General features: G+C 41.2%; 1 protein-coding gene across 2 annotated transcripts in view; it reads left to right on the top strand.

Moving 5' to 3' along the window:
• Positions 1–18,964, top strand: part of AOX1 (aldehyde oxidase 1) — a 91,580-nt gene that overhangs the window by 61,770 nt on the left and 10,846 nt on the right. The window contains 5 exon segments of one of the 2 annotated variants that reach the window (NM_001132268.1): positions 823–1,014; positions 9,332–9,559; positions 15,219–15,314; positions 17,522–17,650; positions 18,351–18,425. In NM_001132268.1, the coding sequence (NP_001125740.1) occupies positions 823–1,014; positions 9,332–9,559; positions 15,219–15,314; positions 17,522–17,650; positions 18,351–18,425 (720 nt within the window). 2 annotated transcript variants of the gene reach the window in all.

Below are 18,964 nucleotides of genomic sequence, written 5' to 3' on the forward strand. Positions count from 1 at the left end.
CTCCCAAAGTGCTAAGATTACAGGCGTGAGCCACCGTGTCCAGCCCAACCCCAAACAAAAATATTTCAACCAGTCCGGACACAGTGGCTCACACCTGTAATCCCAGCACTTTGGGAGGCTGAGGTGGGTGGATCACTTGAGGCCAGGAGTTGAAAACCAGCCTGACCACATGGTGAAATCCTGTTTCTACTAAAGCCGGGTGTGGTGGCACACACCTGTAATCCCAGCTATTTGGGAGGCTGAGGCAGGAGAATCACCTGAACCCCAGAGGCAGAGGTTGCAGTGAGCCGAGCGTTCACCATTGCACTCCAGCCTGGGCAACAAAAGTGAAACTCTGTCTCAAAAAAAAAAAGAGTTTCAACCAAAATGTTAACAATGAAAAATGTCTCCAGACATTGCCAAATGTCCCCAGGAGCAGAGAAAGGATTGCTCCCCATTGAGAACCAATACATTAGACCCAATGCCAAAACATTTTTTTCTGTTTTCACTGTCTTCCAGGATATTATATTCATTACATTCTATAAACCCAGTGCTCAGGGCCTGTGAACATATCAAAGGCCTTTGTATATATTTGAAATCTTAAAAAATGCATTAACTCCAAAATACAAAAATAAAAAATAATGTTCTCAAAGGAAAAATTATTCAAATACTTAAAAATTATTTTACAGCAAAAATATGTTTAATTGGGGGCATGGGAATATTTTAGCATGTTAGATGAGATGAAAAGAGAGCTGCCATTTCCGGCCTGGTTTTGGTCTGAGGTCGTAGGGTGGTGAAACAGGTTCAGAAGATCTTAATCACATCAACTCTGGATTTCTCCAGGTGATAGAAATGGGACTTCTGAAAATGGACAATGCTTACAAGTTTCCCAATCTCCGCTGCCGGGGTTCGGCATGCAGAACCAACCTTCCATCCAACACGGCTTTTCGTGGGTTTGGCTTTCCTCAGGCAGCGCTGATCACTGAATCTTGTATCACAGAGGTTGCAGCCAAATGTGGACTATCCCCTGAGAAGGTAATACTAAATTAGCTTCACAGACAAAACATGTGGAATGTCAGAGACGGGAGGGCCTTTGGGGGCCATTCAGGTTGAGGAATTTGAAATCCAGAGGGGCAAATGATTTGTGCCAAGTCTCCTAGCTAACTGGTTAATGCAGAGCCCAGACTCCAAAGTTCAGCAATCCTCACCTTACTCAGACTCCTGCTCCAAAATCCAGAAGCAGAAGATCCCGAGGAGTGAGCACTGCATTCTCCCCTGGCTGATGAGAAGCTTCCATTGTCTGGGGGTATAACTGCTACCCACAATTCCATCAAGGCCCTCATTCCCCGCTTCCCGAACATCTCAGCCAGCTGTCAAAAAGTTGGTCATTTCAGTTGCTAAACTGATCTCCTTTTGGTTCTTTTTTTTTTTTTTTTTTGTAACATTAATAGGTTGGCTTTTATTTTTATTTATTTGTTTCCATAAGTTATTGGGGTACAGGTAGTATTTGGTTACATGAGTAAGTTCTTTAGTGGTGAATTGTGAGATTTTGGTACACCCATCACCTGATGGGTGTATGTATATACAAATGTGTATGTGTATATATATATATATACATGTGTATGTGTGTATATATATGTGTATGTGTATGTATATATATATACATACACATGTGTATATATAAATGTGTATGTGTATGTATATATATACACATACATACATACACACACCATGTGTATGTATGTATGTATGTACAATTTGTATATATACAAATTGTACATACATACATACAGACAGACACCACAATTTCTTTATCCACTCATTGATTGGTGGGCATTTGGGTTGGTTCCAAGATTTTATTATTGTGAATTGTGCTACTATAAACATGCATGTGCAAGTATCTTTTTCGAATAACAACTTCTTTTCCTCTGGGTAGATACCCAGTAGTGGGATTGCTGGATCAAATGGTAGTTCCACTTTTAGTTCTTTAAGGAATCTCCACACTGTTTTCCATAGTGGCTGTACTAGTTTACATTCCCACCAGCAGCGTTGAAGTGTGTTCCCTGTTCACCGCATCCACGCCAACATGTAGTTTTTTGATTGTTTGATTATGGCCATTCTTGCAAGAGTAAGGTGGTATTGCATTGTGGTTTCAGTTTGCATTTCCCTGATCATTAGTGATGTTGAACATTTTTTCATATTTTTGTTGGCCATTTGTATATCTTCTTTTGTGAATTGTCTATTCATGTCCTTAGCCCACTTTTTGATGGGATCATTTGTTTTTTTCTTACAGATTTGTTTGAGTTTCTTGTAGGTTCTGGATATTAGTCCTTTGTCAGATGTATAGATTGTGAAGATTTTCTCCCACTCTGTGGGTTGTCTGTTTACTCTGCTGACTGTTCCTTTTACCGTGCAAAAGCTCTTTAGTTTAATTAGCTCCCAGCTATTTATCTTTGTTTTTATTGCATTTGCTTTTGAGTTCTTGGTCATGAAATCCTTGCTTAAGCCAATGTCTAGAAGGTGTTTTCAAATGTTATCTTCTAGAATTTTAATAGTTTCAGGTCTTAGGTTTAAGTCCTTAATCCATCTTGAGTTAATTTTTGTATAAGGTCAGAGACGAGGATCCAGTTTCATTCTCATTACATGTGGCTAGCCATCCTAGCACCATTTGTCGAAAAGGATGTTCTTTCCCCACTTTATGTTTTTGTTTGCTTTGTCGAAGATCAGTTGGGTGTAAGTATTTGGGTTTATTTCTGGGTTCTCTATTCTGTTCCCCTGGTTTCTATGTGCCTATTTTTATACCACTACTACACTGTTTCGGTGACTATGGCCTTATAGTATAGTTTGAAATCAGGTAGTGTGACGCCTCCAGATTTGTTCACTTTGCTTATTCTTGCTTTGGCTATGCAGGCTGTTTTTTGGTTTCATATGAACTTTAGAATTGTTTTTTCTAATTCTGCGAAGAACGACGGTGGTATTTTGAAGGGGATTGCACTGAATCTGTAGATTGCTTTTAGCAGTATAGCCATTTTCACAATGTTGATTCTACCCATCCATGAGCATGGGATGTGTTTCCATTTGTTTGTGTCATTTATGATTTCTTTTAGCAGTGTTTTGTAGTTTTCCTTGTAGAGGTCTTTCAACTCCTTGATTAGGTATATTCCTAAGTGTTTTATTATTATTATTATTATTTGCAACTATTGTAAAAGGGGTTGAGTTCTTGATTTGATTCTCTGCTTGGTTGCCATTGGTGTATAGAAGAACTACTGATTTGTGTACATTAGTCTTGTATCCGGAAACTTTGCTGAATTCTTTTATCAGTTCTAAGAGCTTTGTGGAGGAGTCCTTAGGGTTTTCAAGGTAAACGATTATATCGTCAGCAAACAGTGACGGTTTGACTTCTCTTTACTGATTTGGATGCCCTTTATTTCTTTCTGTTATCTGATTGCTCTAGCTAGGACTTCCAGTAGTATATTGAAGAAGAGTGGTGAGAGTGGGCATCCTTGTCTTGTTTCCGTTGAATGCCTTCAACTTTTCCTCATTCAATATTATGTTGAATATTATGTTGAATGCCTTCAACTTTTCCCCATTCAATATTATGTTGGCTGTGTGTTTGTCATAGATGGCTTTTATTACATTAAGGTATGTCCTTTGTATGCTGATTTTGCTGAGAGTTTTAATCATAAAGAGATGCTGGATTTTGTCAAATGCTTTTTCTGCATTGAGATGATCATGTGATATTTGTTTTTAACTCTGTTTATGTAGTGTATCAAATTTATTGACTTGTGTGTGTTAAACCATCCCTGTATCCCTGGTGTGAATCCCTCTTGATCATGGTGGATTATCTTTTTGATATGTTGTTGGAGTTGGTTAGCTAGTATTTTGTTAAAGATTTTAGCACCTATGTTCATCAAGGATATTGGTCTGTAGTTTTCTTTTTTTGTTATGTGCTTTCCTGATTTTGTTATTAGGGTGATGCTGGTTTCATAAAATGAATTTAGTTAAGGTTCCTTCTTTCTCTATCTTGTGGAATAGTGTCAAAAGGATTGGTACCAATTCTTTGAATGGTGGAATTCTGCTGTGAATCCGTCTGGTCCTGGACTTTTTATTGTTGGTAATTTTTAAATTACCATTTCAATCTTGCTCTTGTTATTGGTCTGTTAAGGGTATCTAATTCTTCCTGATTTAATCTAGGAGGGTGTATTTTTCCAGGAATGTATCCATCTCTTCCAGGTTTTCTAGTTTATGTGCGTAAAGGTGCTCATAGTGGCTGTGAATGATCTTTGGTATTTCAGTGTTGTCAGTTGTAATATCTCCTGTTTCGTTTCTTAGTGAGGTTATTTGGATTTTTACTCTTCTTTTCTTAATCTTCTTAATGGTCTATCAATTTTATTTATCTTTTTAAAGAACCAGCTTTTTGTTTCATTTATCTTTTGTATTTTTTTTCCAGTTTCATTTAGTTCTGCTCTGATCTCGGTAATTTCCTTTCTTCTGCTGGGTTTGGGTTTGGTTTGTTCTTATTTCTCTAGTTCCTTGAGGTGTGACCTTAGAATGTCAGTCTGTGCACTGTCAGTCTTTTTGATGTAGGCACTTAGGGCTGCGAACTTTCCTCTTAGCACCACCTTTGCTGTATCCCAGAGATTTTGATAGGTTGTGTCATTATTGTCGTTCAGCTCGAAGAATATTTTAATTTCCATTTGATTTCGTTTTTGACCCAATGCTCATTCAGGAGCAGGTTATTTAATTTCCATGTATTTGCATGGTTCTGAAGGTTCCTTTTGGAACTGATTTCCAGTTTTATTCCACTGTGGTCTGAGAGAGTGCTTGATATAATTTCAATTTTTTTAAATGTATTGAGCTTGTTTTATGGCCTATCATATGGTCTATCTTGGAGAAAGTTCCATGTGCTGTTGAATAGAATGTTTATTCTGCAGTTGTTAGATAAAATGTTCTGTATGTATCTGTTTAGTCCATTTGTTCCAAGGTATAGTTTAAATCCATTGTTTCTTTGTTGACTTTCTGTCTTGATGACCTATCTAGTCCTGTCAGTGGAGTACTGAAGTTCCCTACTACTGTGTTACTATCTCATTTCTTAGGTCTATGAGTAATTGTTTTATAAATTTGGGACCTCCAGTGTTAGGTGTGTATATGTTTAAGATTGTGATATTTTCCAGTTGTACAAGGCCTTTTACCATTGTATAATGCCCCTCTTTATCTCTTTTAACTCTGTTGCTTTAAAATTTGTTTTGTCTGATATAAGAATAGCTACTCCTGCTCGCTTTTGGGGTCCATTTGCATGAATTGCCTTTTTCCACTTCTTTACTTTAAGTTTATGTGAGTCCTTATGTGTTAGGTGAGTCTTCTGAAGGCAACAGATAGTTCGTTGGTGAGTTCTTATCTATTCTGTGGTTCTGTATCTTTTAAGTGGAGAATTTAGACTATTTATATTCAATGTTAGTATTGAAATGTGAGGTACCATTGCATTTGCCATGCTTTTTGTTGCCTGTGTACTTTGTTGTTTTTTTGTTTGTTTTTGCTTTTTAACATGTATTTATGTTTTATAGGTCCTATGTGACTTATGCTTTAAAGAAGTTCTGTTTTGATGTGTTTCCAGGATTTGTTTCAAGATTTAGAGCTCCTTTTAGCAGTTCTTATAGTGGTGGCTTGGTAATGGTGAATTCTCTCAGCATTTGTTTGTCTGAAAGCAACTGTATCTTTCCTTCATATGTGATGCTTAGTTTCACTGGATACAAAATTCTTGGCTGATAATTGTTTTGTTTGAGGAGGCTGAAGATAGGGAACAATCCTTTCTAGCTTGTAGGGTTTCTGCTGAGAAATCTGCTGTTAATCATGTAAGTTTTCCTTTATAGGTAACCTGTTTCTTCTGTCTCACAGCTCTTAAGAGTCTTTCCTTCATCTTAACTTTGGACAACCTGATGACAATGTGCCTAGGTGAAGATCTTTTTGCAATGAATTTTCCAGGTGTTCTTTGTGCTTCTTGTATTTGATGTCTAGGTCTCTAGCAAGGCTGGGGAAGTTTTCCTTGATTATCCCGCTGAATATGTTTTCCAAGCTTTTAGAATTATCTTCTTCCTCAGCAACACTGATTATTCTTAAGTTTGGTTGTTTAACATAATCCCAGACTTCTTGGAGATTTTGTTCCTATTTTCTATTCTTTTCTCCTTGTCTTTGTTGGATTGGGTTAATTCAAAGACCTTGTCTTTGAGCTCTGAATTTCTTTCTTCTACTTGTTCAATTCTATTACTGAAACTTTCCAGAGCATTTTGCATTTCTAAAAGTGTATCCAAAGTTTCCTGAATTTTTTATCGTTTTTTCTTTAAGCTGTCCATTTCCTTGAATATTTCTGCCTCACTTCTTGTAACTTTTTAAAAATTTCTTTGAATTGGGCTTTGCCTTTCTCTTGTTCCTCCCTAATCAGTTTAATAACTAACCTCCTGAATTCTTTTTCAGGTAAATCAGAGATTTCTTCTTGGTTTAGATCCATTGCTGGTGAACTAGTGTGATTTTTTGGGGGTGTTGAAGAGCCTTGTTTTGTCATGTTACCAGGGTTGGTTTTCTGGTTCCATCTCATTTGGGTAGGCTCTGTCAGAGGGAAAGTTTGGGGCTGAAGACTGTTGTTCAGATTCTTTTGTCCCATGGAATGTTCCCTTGATGTAGTGCTCTCCCCCTTTCCATATGGATGTGGCTTCCTGTGAGCTGAACTGAAGTGATTGTTGTCTTTCTTCTGGGTCTAGCCACCCAGCAAGTCTACCCAGCTCTGGGCTGGTACTGAGGGTTGTCTGCACAGAGTCCTCTGACGTGAACCATCTATGGGTCTCTCAGCCATGGATACCAGTGCCTGTTCTGGTGGAGGTGATGGAGGGTGCAGTGGACTCCATGAGGGTCCTTAGCTTTGGTGGTTTATGCTCTATTTTTGTGCTGGTTGGCCTCCTACCAGGAGGTGGCGCTTTCCAGAAAGCATCAGCTGTAGTAGTGTGGAGAGGGATTGGCAGTGGGCAGGGCCTAGAATTCCCAAAATTAAATGTCCTTTGTCTTCCACTACCAGGGTGAATAGGGAAGGACCATCAGAAGGGGGCAGGGCTAGGCGTGTCTGAGCTCAGACTGTCCTTCGGTGGTCTTGCTGTGGCTGCTGTGGGGGATGGGTTTGAGATTCCCAAGTCACTGGAGTTGTGTACCTAGGAGGATTATGGCTGCCTCTGCTGAGTCATGCAGGTTGTTAGGGAAGTAGGGGAAAGCCAGCAGTCACAGGCCTCACCCAGCTCCCATACAAACTGAAGGGTTGGTCTCACTCCCAGCGTGTACCCCCTAACAGCCCTGAGTCTGTTTCCAGGCAGAGGGTGTGATGGGCTTGAAAACTTGCCCTGTACTACACCCCTAGCTGCAAGAGAAAAGGGCTTAGTTTTTCCCCCACCTGTGGAGTCTGCACACCAGATTTGTGCCCTCCCACCAAGCTCTGGCCAGGAGGCTTCTTGCCCCATTCAAATTGTTACAAAGTTCAGCTAGAGATTTCTTTCTCCCTGTGGAGTTTCACCCCCTACTCCTCTGGTCCCCCACCCCCTCCGCCCTCACCATGGATCCCTGTGTTGTTAGGCAGGAATGGCCTGGCCTGCTAGGGGACACAGCAAGCTCCTAGGGCCTCTCTGCTGCTTCCTCTACCCCTGCATTTTGCTCAGCTCTCTAAATTGGCTCAACTCCAGGTAAAGTCGGAATCTTCTCCTGCAAACAGACCTTCAGCTTCTCCAGTGGGGGGGTGTGTCCGGGAGAGGAGGATCTCCCTTCCCCCTTCCACAGCTGGGGCACTCACAGTATTTGGGGTGTCTCCTGGACAGGAGTAGTCAGCTTCCTTCAGAGAGTTTGTGGGTCCTCTCAGGATTATTGCTTTGTTCTTGCAGTTGATCTGGAGCTAAAATTTGGCGAACTTCTGCAAGCTGCTCTGTCCAGAGCTGCAATCTAGTGCTGCCTCCCATCCACCATGATGATCCAATTTCTCCTTTTGGTTCTTTCAGTCTCAGCCCCAACTTTGTTTATTAACAAGGACCTTCCCCTCCCTGGCTCTCTTCCCAGATCCTGGAATGGAATTAGTGTGGGGAGATGGGATGACCTCTCTCTCAGCCCCTTCTCCTCCCCTGTGCCTTCTGCTGTGATGCTGGTGCAAGGAGGAAGAGAAGAAGGACCAGGGAAAACAGCCAGTTTCTCCCTCTGAGACTTCTCCCAGCAAGCTCACAGTCCTCCCTTTGGACAGATGTCACTTTTCAAGTACATTGTCTATGGCTCCATTTCTGCCAGCTCTTCCAGAAACTGGCAGTCCTTGGACCTTCAGCGGGTGGCTGGCACAGCATTCCACTGGTGACCACACCTCTCTGCTCATGCCCCAGCAGTCTTTAGAAGGCCCCAGGTCCCAATTCATCTACCAGCTTTCACCCAACAGTAGCCACTTTCTTTGCTTCTCTTGAACGTGTGGGAGGCCTTGCCCCTCCCTTCCTGGCCATCCCACTAAACTCTCTCCTGATGTTCTGCCACATTTGGTAGCACTAAGGAGGAGAATTACATCCTTCCCTTCATCCCCAGGGAAGTTAGAGCAGGGAACAGCCTCTTAAAAATACCACTTTCCTCCAAATGGGATGGCTTATTAATTTCCAGTGTTTCCCTTACAATGATCTGATCATTTGCTTAGGAGGGTGGGGAAAGTTTGTCTGTGATGGCTCTGTCAGCCTAGGGAGGGGGGCTGGCCACAAGTGCTAAGAGTTTTCTCAGCTGAGAATGTGACATACTTGGCACCTTTTATTCTCAGCTTTGGGTCTTAGTCACCAATTCTGGGAATACAGGAAGAATTCTACTCAGTGCTTCAGACATCCTGGTATAGAATCTTTTAATTTGTTCTTCATCCTAGATATTGGTTATATTTAAACAAGCTTTCATGTTTGCCTGTTTTGGAGGTGAGTAGTCTTATCTTGCAACATAGCATGGGAGTAATCCAAATCATGTGGCCTAGATGATCTTTCAGCATATATCCAAATGCAACTAGAATTAAGAGTCTACAGTGTACACAGACTGTGTTGAGTTATATTGGAAGATAAGGGAAAGGTTCCATCCTTTAAAGTTGCACAAGAGTAGCATAGAAAGCCCATAAGTAATTGCTAGCATGTTTGATAGAAGCTCTGAGTAGAGGAAGAGGACAACGTTGTGCATTAGGAAAGGCTTCCACAAGGACTAAGTAGAACTTGGCTTGGACCTTACAGGATGGGCAGAATTTGACCAGGAGGATGGTGAATGGATGAGCCTATGTCTGCTGGGTTTCCCCTCCCAGCTTTAATCTCCTTGTCTTTCATAGGTGCGAATCATAAACATGTACAAGGAAATTGATCAAACACCCTACAAACAAGAGATCAATGCCAAGAACCTGATCCAGTGTTGGAGAGAATGTATGGCCATGTCTTCCTACTCCTTGAGGAAAGTTGCTGTGGAAAAATTCAATGCAGAGAATTATTGGAAGAAGAAAGGACTGGCCATGGTCCCCCTGAAGTATCCTGTTGGCCTTGGCTCACGTGCTGCTGGTCAGGTGAGTTCTCCAAACACACATGAGGATGCTGCCCGGAAGCAGCCCTTACAAAGCAAGAGGTGTTGAGGAAACTTCTCCTTAAGTCATATTAGCCATATGGTTGCAATGCCCAATTGTTAAATTTCACAAAAGCCACCAAAGTCAAAGTAATTAAGCTAGCTTTACTCCAGAGGAGACCAGCGCTCCTCTGCTCACATGCCCATGGTTGGTCAAAAACATTCTTGCTGGAAATTGGGAGACTGAGGTTTACTCCTGGCCCTGGCAACAGGAATTGGCAAATGGCAGCTGAGTCCATTCGCTCTGGGCTCAGACTGCTCATGTGGAAAGCAGGAGGGTGGGACCGATGACCTCCAAGACTCCTCTTCCAGTGTCTGCAATTCGGTATCTCTGGACCATGAAATAGGAATGAGGAGCTTCAAGGTTTTGGGTGCTCCACTCCTTCTGGGTGGGTTGGAATAAATTAAATTCAGAAAAATAAATCACTTTTTAAATAGAATTTTTGAAGTGTATTCACCTTGTACCTTTTAAAACTGTGAAAGGGAGGACTGGGAATCTGCTTTTGCAGTTTAATTTCTTTCATTGATTAAAGGAATCCCCTTGCTTGGTTGCTGTTTCCACCTTTTCATTCTTGACTTCATTCATTCTTAAGAATGAATAAAACTTATCCCTAACGGCTGGTGAAGGACTGCAACATGCTAGCTCCTTGTATGGCAGTCGGGAACCCCTATTATCTATTTTATTACATACACACATCCATGTATATACAGGTAAGCTGGCAGGACCCTCACAATTGTCACTCCTTTTTGCAGAATTCACTCCTTGGTTGGAGCCACGAAGAAGGCGTGGCAGCTGTGTTGAACGATCACAAAATAGGAATAAATGGCAGGGTAGGGGAGCTTTGAGAGGAGCATTAGTGTGGATGTTGTGTGTTAAGGGATCAGAAGAGGCCAGGAAAAGTGGGTAGGAAGGTCCTTTCCCCCATCCTATATCCATCCATTCACCTAACTGTCCTAGTTGAGCTTTGGTGTCATCCTTAGAACATTTGCATGCAGCTTTGATTGTAGGCAGGTGGTAGGTCAGAGAAATGTTATAACAAATGATGATCTTATTGCAGCCTTCTCATTCCTTGCCTGTTTGTGATGGCAAAAATTAACACAGAGCCATGTAGTCATCTGCATGCAACTTACTCAGATGTGGGAGACAGTCAAGATACTGTGGTTGAGAAATAAAAGCAAAAACAAGGTTATTACAAAAGAAGAGAGAAAAAAAACTACCACTGGGAAAAGGGTTTGTAAGCACTGAGTCTTGGTATAGAATTTTGGGGTAAACTGATTAGCTGGCAGCTACCAAAGAGGTCAGCTGGGGCCGTCTGTCCTTGAGCAGACCAGTCAGGATCATCAGGAAAAACAGCCTCCATTGTTCATGGATCCTCTGGAAATCCTCTCACGTTTGGCCGTGGGTACACATGGCGCACTGCCTCTATTTGATGGCTGCCATTACTTTACATCTGGCCTCCACCATAGACCAGGTCTCACCCATTTTCCTCATCAGAATTTTCTCAAAAAGTAGATTTAAAAAATATGGCGAGGTGCAGTGGCTCACGCCTGTAATCCCAACACTTTGGGAGGCCAAGACGGGAGGATTGCTTGAGGCCAGAAGTTTGAAACCAGCCTGAGCAACATAGTGAGGCCCCATCTCTACAAAAAAAGAAAAAATAATAATAGTGACAATTACTGAGCACTACGATGTTGTAAGTACTTTTAGGTATTTCATTTAATCTTGGGACAACCTAGAAGATTTGTATCCTCATTTTAGGGATAAAAATATATATATAGGCTTAGAGGGTTTAAATAACTGGCTCAAGGCCCTGCAGCTGGTAGAGGTAGGGCTGGGGCTAGAACTCAGGCCTGAGTGGCTCTGAAAGCTGGGTTTTCTAGTTGCACCACGTGGTCTCCGCAAAACACCTTTTGTTAGGAACTGAAGTGGGATTCAGCTCAGCTGAGAACAAACTAGGCAACAGCCAGCAGTACAAATTCATTCTTGAAGGCCAGCTGGGAAACTGACCAACTTCTGTGGGGAAAATATTTACTTAGGGCTGAATCAAGGAGTTTGAGACCAAACTCCTTGGAAGGCACATGCTAAAAGACTCCATTCTGAAACAAACTAAATAGAGGAAGAAACTAAACATGATATTTGAGTGCCTTCTCCATGAAGGGACCTGGGCTGGGGAATTTTTAATCTCCACTTGATTATTCCCTATCTCATCTCTATCAGGTAGGTATGAATCTCTCTGTCTCATAGAAGGGGAAACTGAAGCCCATAGGGATTCTCTCTGTTGCCCAAGGGCATCCAGCCAATAAATGGCAGAACAAGAATTCAACTTTAGCACCACCTTCATCGTCCCACAGTGCCTCCCTGAGCAGAGGCAGTCCCTGCCCAGCAGCTGAGGGGGTCAAACGTGCCCCACCTGTGTTATGCAGGCATACCTTGTTTTACTGCACTCTGCTTTATTGCACTTCCTAGATGCTGCATTTTTTACAAATTGAAAGTTTGTGGCAACCTTGCTTCAAGCAAGTCTATTGGTGCCATTTTTCCAACAGTATGTGCTCACTCTTTGTCTCTCTGTCACGTTTTTGGTAATTCTCACAGTGTTTCAACCTTTTTCATAATTATGGTGATCTGTGATCAGTTATCTTTGATTTTACTGTTGTAATTGTTTTGGAGCACCATGAACCACATCCATATAAGACAGCGAACTTGATAAATGTTTTGTGTGTTCTGACTGCTCCACAAACAGAGGAGCATTCTTCCCCCATTTCTCTCCCTCTCCTTATCTCCTTAGGCCTCCCTATTCCATGAGACATGATGATATTGAAATTAGGTCATTTAATAACCCTGCAATGGCCTCTAAGTGTTCAAGTGAAAAAAAGAGTCACAAGTCTCACTTGACATCAAATGCTGGAAATGATTAAGCTTAGTAAGGAAGGCACTGCACTCCAGCCTGGGTGACACAATGAGACCCTGTCTCAAAAACAAACAAACAAACAAAAAACAGAAAAGAAATTGTTACAACTACCTCCTCAATCTTCAGCAACCACCACCCTGGTTAGTCAGCAGCCATCAACATTGAGACAAGACCCTCCACCAGCAAAAAGATTCTGACTCTCTGAAGGTTCAGATGATTGTTAGCATTTTTAACAAAGTATTTTAAAACTAAAGTATGTACAATCTTTTTAGACACAATGCTATTGAACACTTAATAGAGTACAGTGTAGCATAAGCATCACTTATATGCACTGGGAAACAATGAAAATTGTGTGATTTGCTTTATTGTTGTGGTTTGGAGCTGAACCTGCAATATCAGTGTACTCACTTCCTGCAGTGTGAACACTGAATGGCACAGACAGGACCTAACCAACCTCTGTGTGTCCAATGCCTTACTATGGCACTTGGCACAGAGTAGGAACTCAAATGTCTGAATGGCTGAAACATTTGGGGAATCTGCGGGTTTGAAGCTGACTTCTCATCGATACCAGTAGTAGTTGTTTGAAGATTTAAATTTCCCCAACTAGGTCCTCTACTTATATTGGAGGACCATGTGCTCCAGCTCTCCAGTTGTGCCTGTTTTATAGATGAAGCTTTGCAGAATTATCTTTTGTGGCACTAACAGTGAGCTGTACAGTGGTGCCACTTAACTAAACCAAATTTGACATTTTAAATGGCCCAAGGAGATTGCAGCACCACATGGAACAAATGACTGAGTGATATCTGATAGACATGCTGTCTTGGACATACAGGCTGAATGCTATCACCAGCAGGGTCACACAATGTAGGAAAAGTACAATCCACTATAATTGTGGCTTAATCACATGGGCCAAGTCCAACTATGAATTGCATGCACACTTTGCAGAGCCAAGGAGGCCAAATATGGAGTCTACAAGATTAAGAAACAGATTGCGTGGCTATGCTACTGCAAATTTACTTACCAAACATTTACTGAGCACCTACCACATGTGTGTTGCTATGTTGCACTCCAAGAGATTCCTTAGGACGTGATCCTTCCTTTAAGGGGGCTCATATTCAGGCAAAGCACAATGAAGTGCCATGGAATGGGGCCCAGGAGCTATTGTTGCAGCTGGCATCACCTGACATCTGATGCATGGCCCCCAGGCAGCCAGCCCTGGGCTCTCTGTAGAGGAAAACTATTCCTTACCTTTATTATTTTGAGGATGAATGTCCAGGAGCAAAAGATGATGTTTCCAGGAGTCATGAGTCAATAAACAGTAAAAAACACTCTATTGCATCTTCCCAAGGTCCTTGGGTGTCATTATCGTGGCTACTATGCCTTCCTCAAGAGTCTAAGGTTCTCCTTTGGACTGTAGACATATGTGCCTTTGTCCTCAGAGAAAGGGTATCCTGATGTCCCCATTTGCCCAGTACATCCCTGGTTTACCCCTGCTGACCAAATAAATGGAGTACATTTTCACTGTCAAACTTGCCTTATTTGGAATGATAGAGGTTTCTGGTTGTCATTCACAGGGGTAATGTGAACCTTTGGATACAAATAAAGAGACAGTTCTCCAAGCGTGGTCCACGGTCCCCAGGCAGCTTGGAAGGCCCTTCTGATGGGCGAGAATTGATCTGGAAATGCTGTCTTTTTCTTGGGTTTATCTGGTGATTAACATGCAGTTCCATCAACCTTCACTTATGACCAGGGTTGCTTACAAATAATCTAAGTGAGCAACTAAGGCTTACGAAAATTTTTGGTTTATTAAGTTGACATTGGCTTATTATCAGAATTTTCTGAAGACCTTGACATTACAAATCCTAGATTATTATGTCACTCTGCATAAAAAATTAGATGTTAAGAAACCTAGCTGACCCAGACCACACCCATGCAGTCAGCCCTTCCCTGCTGAAAAACTGTAAAGGTTGCCTTGCAGGCTTTCCTGGACCACAGTGCAACCACTGAGAGACATCTGCTCTAGGACCATTGTTGCTGATGTTGCTCTTACATTGGAGAGCCAAAGGGAAGAAGCCATCCTTGTTTCCTGCTGTGATTTTCTGGGATATCCCCATATTCTAGTTTAGCACAGGCAGATATGCAAGAAGGCACATTCTTGTTAATTATAAAAACATGTTTAGCTTAGAGACTGGATGTTTCTGATTATAAGAGCCTTTAATGCTGTTAGCAGTCTGGTTCTTTCTGGATCCCTGTGGGGAGCTATCCAGTTAGATAAGATTACTTCCAAGTTCTTGTCTAACTCCAGAGCTCTGTAGTTCTGTGCCAAGATGATTTAGGGTGAGCTTAGTCATTTTGCAGCAAAAAATATTTAATGTCTATCTATCTCATCTTATATGGGATTATAAGAAAATGGATTTCCATTTTCATTTTTCTGTGACATGCCTACAACTATGAGAATATGTGTGCACACAATTATTCACTCTCTCCTTCTACCTGTCTGTACTTTACTTTGCATTTTTAAATAGAGTCCCCGCCCCGGTTTCCCCCACCCCAAAAAGAAACCTAAAATGTTGCTCCACCCTGGGGGGTGTGGGATTCTTGGAGGGAAATATTTCCAAGGAAAATGTTTTAATTGACACGATATGTGATAATATCAAAAAGATCACAGAAACAGTTTTCGTCTTTTCTGCTCAGGCTGCTGCCTTGGTTCACATTTATCTTGACGGCTCTGTGCTGGTCACTCACGGTGGAATTGAAATGGGGCAGGGGGTCCACACTAAAATGATTCAGGTAAGAATGCAAATAACTAGATTGAGTTGGGTGTGTGCTTATAGATCTGTTCATGAGAGAAAAACTATGAATAGATATTTTCTGTTACAAAATACAGGATAGGAAGCTGGGTGAGGTGGCTCATGCCTGTAATCCCAGCATTTTGGGAGGCTGGGGTGAGAGGATTGCTTAAGTGAAGGAGTTCGAGACCAGCCCAGGGAACATAGGGAGATTCCATCTCTACAAAAAAAATATATATATATATTTTTTTAATTAGCAGGGCATGGTGGCATGAGCCTGTTTTCCCACCTACTTGGGAGGCTGAGGTGGGAGGATTGCTTGAGCCTGGGAGGTCGAAGCCCCAGTGAGCCAATTGCACCAATGTACTCCAGCCTGGGTGGCAGAGCAAGACCCTGTCTCAAAAAGTAAAAATAAATAAAAAATAAAGGATAGGAGATTTGAGCTTTGACAGTTTACGCTGTTAAATGATTAGCAGAAACTGGGTAAACAAACTAATTTTGCAACTAAACCCTTAAAAGAATGTGGCAGAAGAGTCTCGAGTTGTTTTATTGCTAAAGAAAATTATATGTTTATTTGCTGCTTTCCTTTGGATATAGTGACAGTTGAGTTGTCCTTTCTGAATTTTTTTGGGCAATAAGATAATGTGTAAATTCTGATGTATTTAGATTATTTCTTGCCCTTTTTGTATTACAGGCTCCAAACAATTGCTAATATAAATCACCTTTGATATTTACAGTCAAACTTTATCTGTTTGCTTTTGGCTGTCTTATTTTAGATTAATTTTAAGCTACTGTTTCTCTTTTGTTAATTATAATAGTAACATTATAGATTATAAAACATTTTGAAGCAGCAGAACATTTTTAAAAACAAAGACCCTACACAGTTTCACCACATAGAATAATCATTATTTGGGAGTCTTTACATCTTGTCTTTTTTTCTTTTGCAAAAAGTCACCAACACGCTTTTGTTTAATTTTGTATTCTGTTTTTCCACCCACTTTATATAGCGTGAACACTTTCTCCTGTCATTAAGCAGTCTTTACAATCATGAATTTTCATGGCTGTATGTGGATATATATATGATTTATTTAATCATCCCCCAGTTGTTTGAATACTTCAGTGAATATTTTTGTACACTAATCTGAGATCAAATCATTGATTGTTTCTTAAAATAGACTTCTGGGAATAGAATTACTGGGTCACAGGTGTGACTATTTTAAATTGTTTGACACATATTATCAAATTGTTTTCCAGAAAGTATCCCTCTCATGACACCCCTAACCAACAGTGAATGTTATGGATTGTTGAAAATTTGTAGATAATTTGATAAGTGAATGAAAGTATCTCATTATTGCTTTCATTTACATTTTTCTGAGTATAAAGATGTTAAATACATATTTTCTCTCAGTCACTTAAGAATTGACTTTCCCCATTGGAGGGTAAGATTTCAGTGTTTTCCTTATTGGATCACCAGAGACTTTGATATTCTAAGCCTGTTGCACTCTGTGTGGATGATCTGAGAGCCAGACCTCATGGAAGGGCTCCATATGCCTGTGTCCTTGTAGAAGCTGTGGGCAAGCGCTTTCAAGCCATGCTGCTAGCAGGAGAGAGGCGAGTTTGGGATCAACTAAAGTAAACAATATGATCTTGCTCTCTAGCGCTAAAAATAAAGAATAAAGCAGCCAGCTAAGTCCTTGTGTTGGCATGTGGCACTGGCGCCATCTCCTGTGACCCACATGTTCATGCCGCTGCTTTTCCAAGGCCATTGTCCTTTCTCCTAGGAAGCACTCTTTCCCTGGGGCAACTCCAGAAATGTGGATAGGGAGATAGACATTTCCTATCATTGATAAGGTTCTGCTAGAATTTTGCAGAGTATGGTCGTAGGAGAAGCCTCAAAGATGTCAATATCATGATTATAAAAACAAGAATGAAGCATTCCTTCCTGCCTTGGCCTGGGGCCTCACCTCTTCTTTCTGACACTATCACCAGAAAGTCGAAGAAAAAGAAAATGTGTTCAGGACTAGGAGTCCAGACTAGCTATAGGATTTTTAGAAATGAGAAACTTTTCGTGGCTGGAGGAATTTGTGGTTCTGCTCCCTTGTCCCTGTCATGGGTATGAGGGTATCACACATGTGTTACCATGTGGGCATGTGCACAGGTCTGTGACTAATCAAAGTGTTTAAAAGGAAACTGTCTCTTAAAATCCAGGTGGTCAGCCGTGAATTAAGAATGCCAATGTCGAATGTCCACCTGCGTGGAACAAGCACAGAAACCGTCCCTAATGCAAATATCTCTGGAGGTTCTGTGGTGGCAGATCTCAACGGGCTGGCAGTAAAGGTAACAGTCACTGCAGTGGCATCCAAATCATTAACTCTCTCAGGGCCAAATACGTGGGTGGGTGGAGCTCCAAAGATGCTGAGAGTTAATCCAACTCATATCTCCTTCCCCATCTTGGCCTCAGTCAATGGTACAGCACCCAGTGGTTCTCCTGTGCTGGAAATGCCACCTCTTTTTCTCCTCACTCCTGACATTTTTCTAATCAGCAAGTCCTTTCAAGTCTACTCAAAAATGTCTCTGTCTTTCTGCTTCCATGTTATGTTAGTATCACTTTAAGACAGACTCCTGCCTCTGCCCAGGGCCGACGCAGGACTTCTGTCTCTCCACCACAACTTCATCGCCTTTTTCTCTAGCTTTCTGCTGCCGAAGTGAATTTTCTCACAAGATAAATGTGGCCATGCCATGTCTGAAAGCAATGGCTGGTGGTTTTCCAAGAGGTTTTTTATTAAGTCTTGACTTTTTAGCATGGCTTACAAGGCCAGTTCACTCACTCACACACACGTGCGCACACACACACACACACACACACACGTGCACACACTCATATGAAACCTTTCATATCACCTTCATACAGGGTTGGTGTCTTATTTTTCCATGTTCCCTCTTAGAGAAGCCTATGGAATGGTACATATTATGTTGTTTTGAATTTGGTGTTTGCATGAAATTGGGAGCATAATTTTAATTTAAAAATAATCTCTAGGACGCCTGTCAAACTCTTCTAAAACGCCTCGAACCCATCATCAGCAAGAATCCTAAAGGAACTTGGAAAGACTGGGTGAGAATCAATGGTTCTCTGTATTTTATTTTAGAAGAAAAAGGAGTGGGAGGAGAGCAAGAGCAATATGCATTAATTAAAATCTGTAGAAAGGGCATTTGCAAAGGTACCACCATTGCGTAATGATAAATAAAAGGCCCTTTGGCTCTTAGCATGTGGAAATCCTATCACAATGTGGTGGAGGAACTCTTACATCTGGGAAAATTTTCTGTTAGAGAAAAAGATGGTTCTTCTGCCAGAACTCCTGTTTTAATCCAGAATTAATTAATGTTTCATCCTATGGAGCCTAGGGGTTGTCTGGATAATAACTGCACATCTGTTTTTTCTCCTTCTTTGGGTTCTACTGTTCCTAAAATAGAAAAACAATACTAGAACCACTCTGTAAAAGTAAAAATCATATAAGCACTCATTTAAAAATAGGAAACCAAGCCAGTGGGTATATGTTCATCCAGTAATAGGTACTCAATGGAATGGAAATATTCAACTGCTTCCTTTGATCTGCTTATAATCTAGTTGGAAAAGAATTCACATTCTAAAGT

This window comes from Pongo abelii, chromosome 11, assembly GCF_028885655.2.
Source record: "Pongo abelii isolate AG06213 chromosome 11, NHGRI_mPonAbe1-v2.0_pri, whole genome shotgun sequence".
In the NCBI taxonomy this organism is placed as follows: domain Eukaryota; kingdom Metazoa; phylum Chordata; class Mammalia; order Primates; family Hominidae; genus Pongo; species Pongo abelii.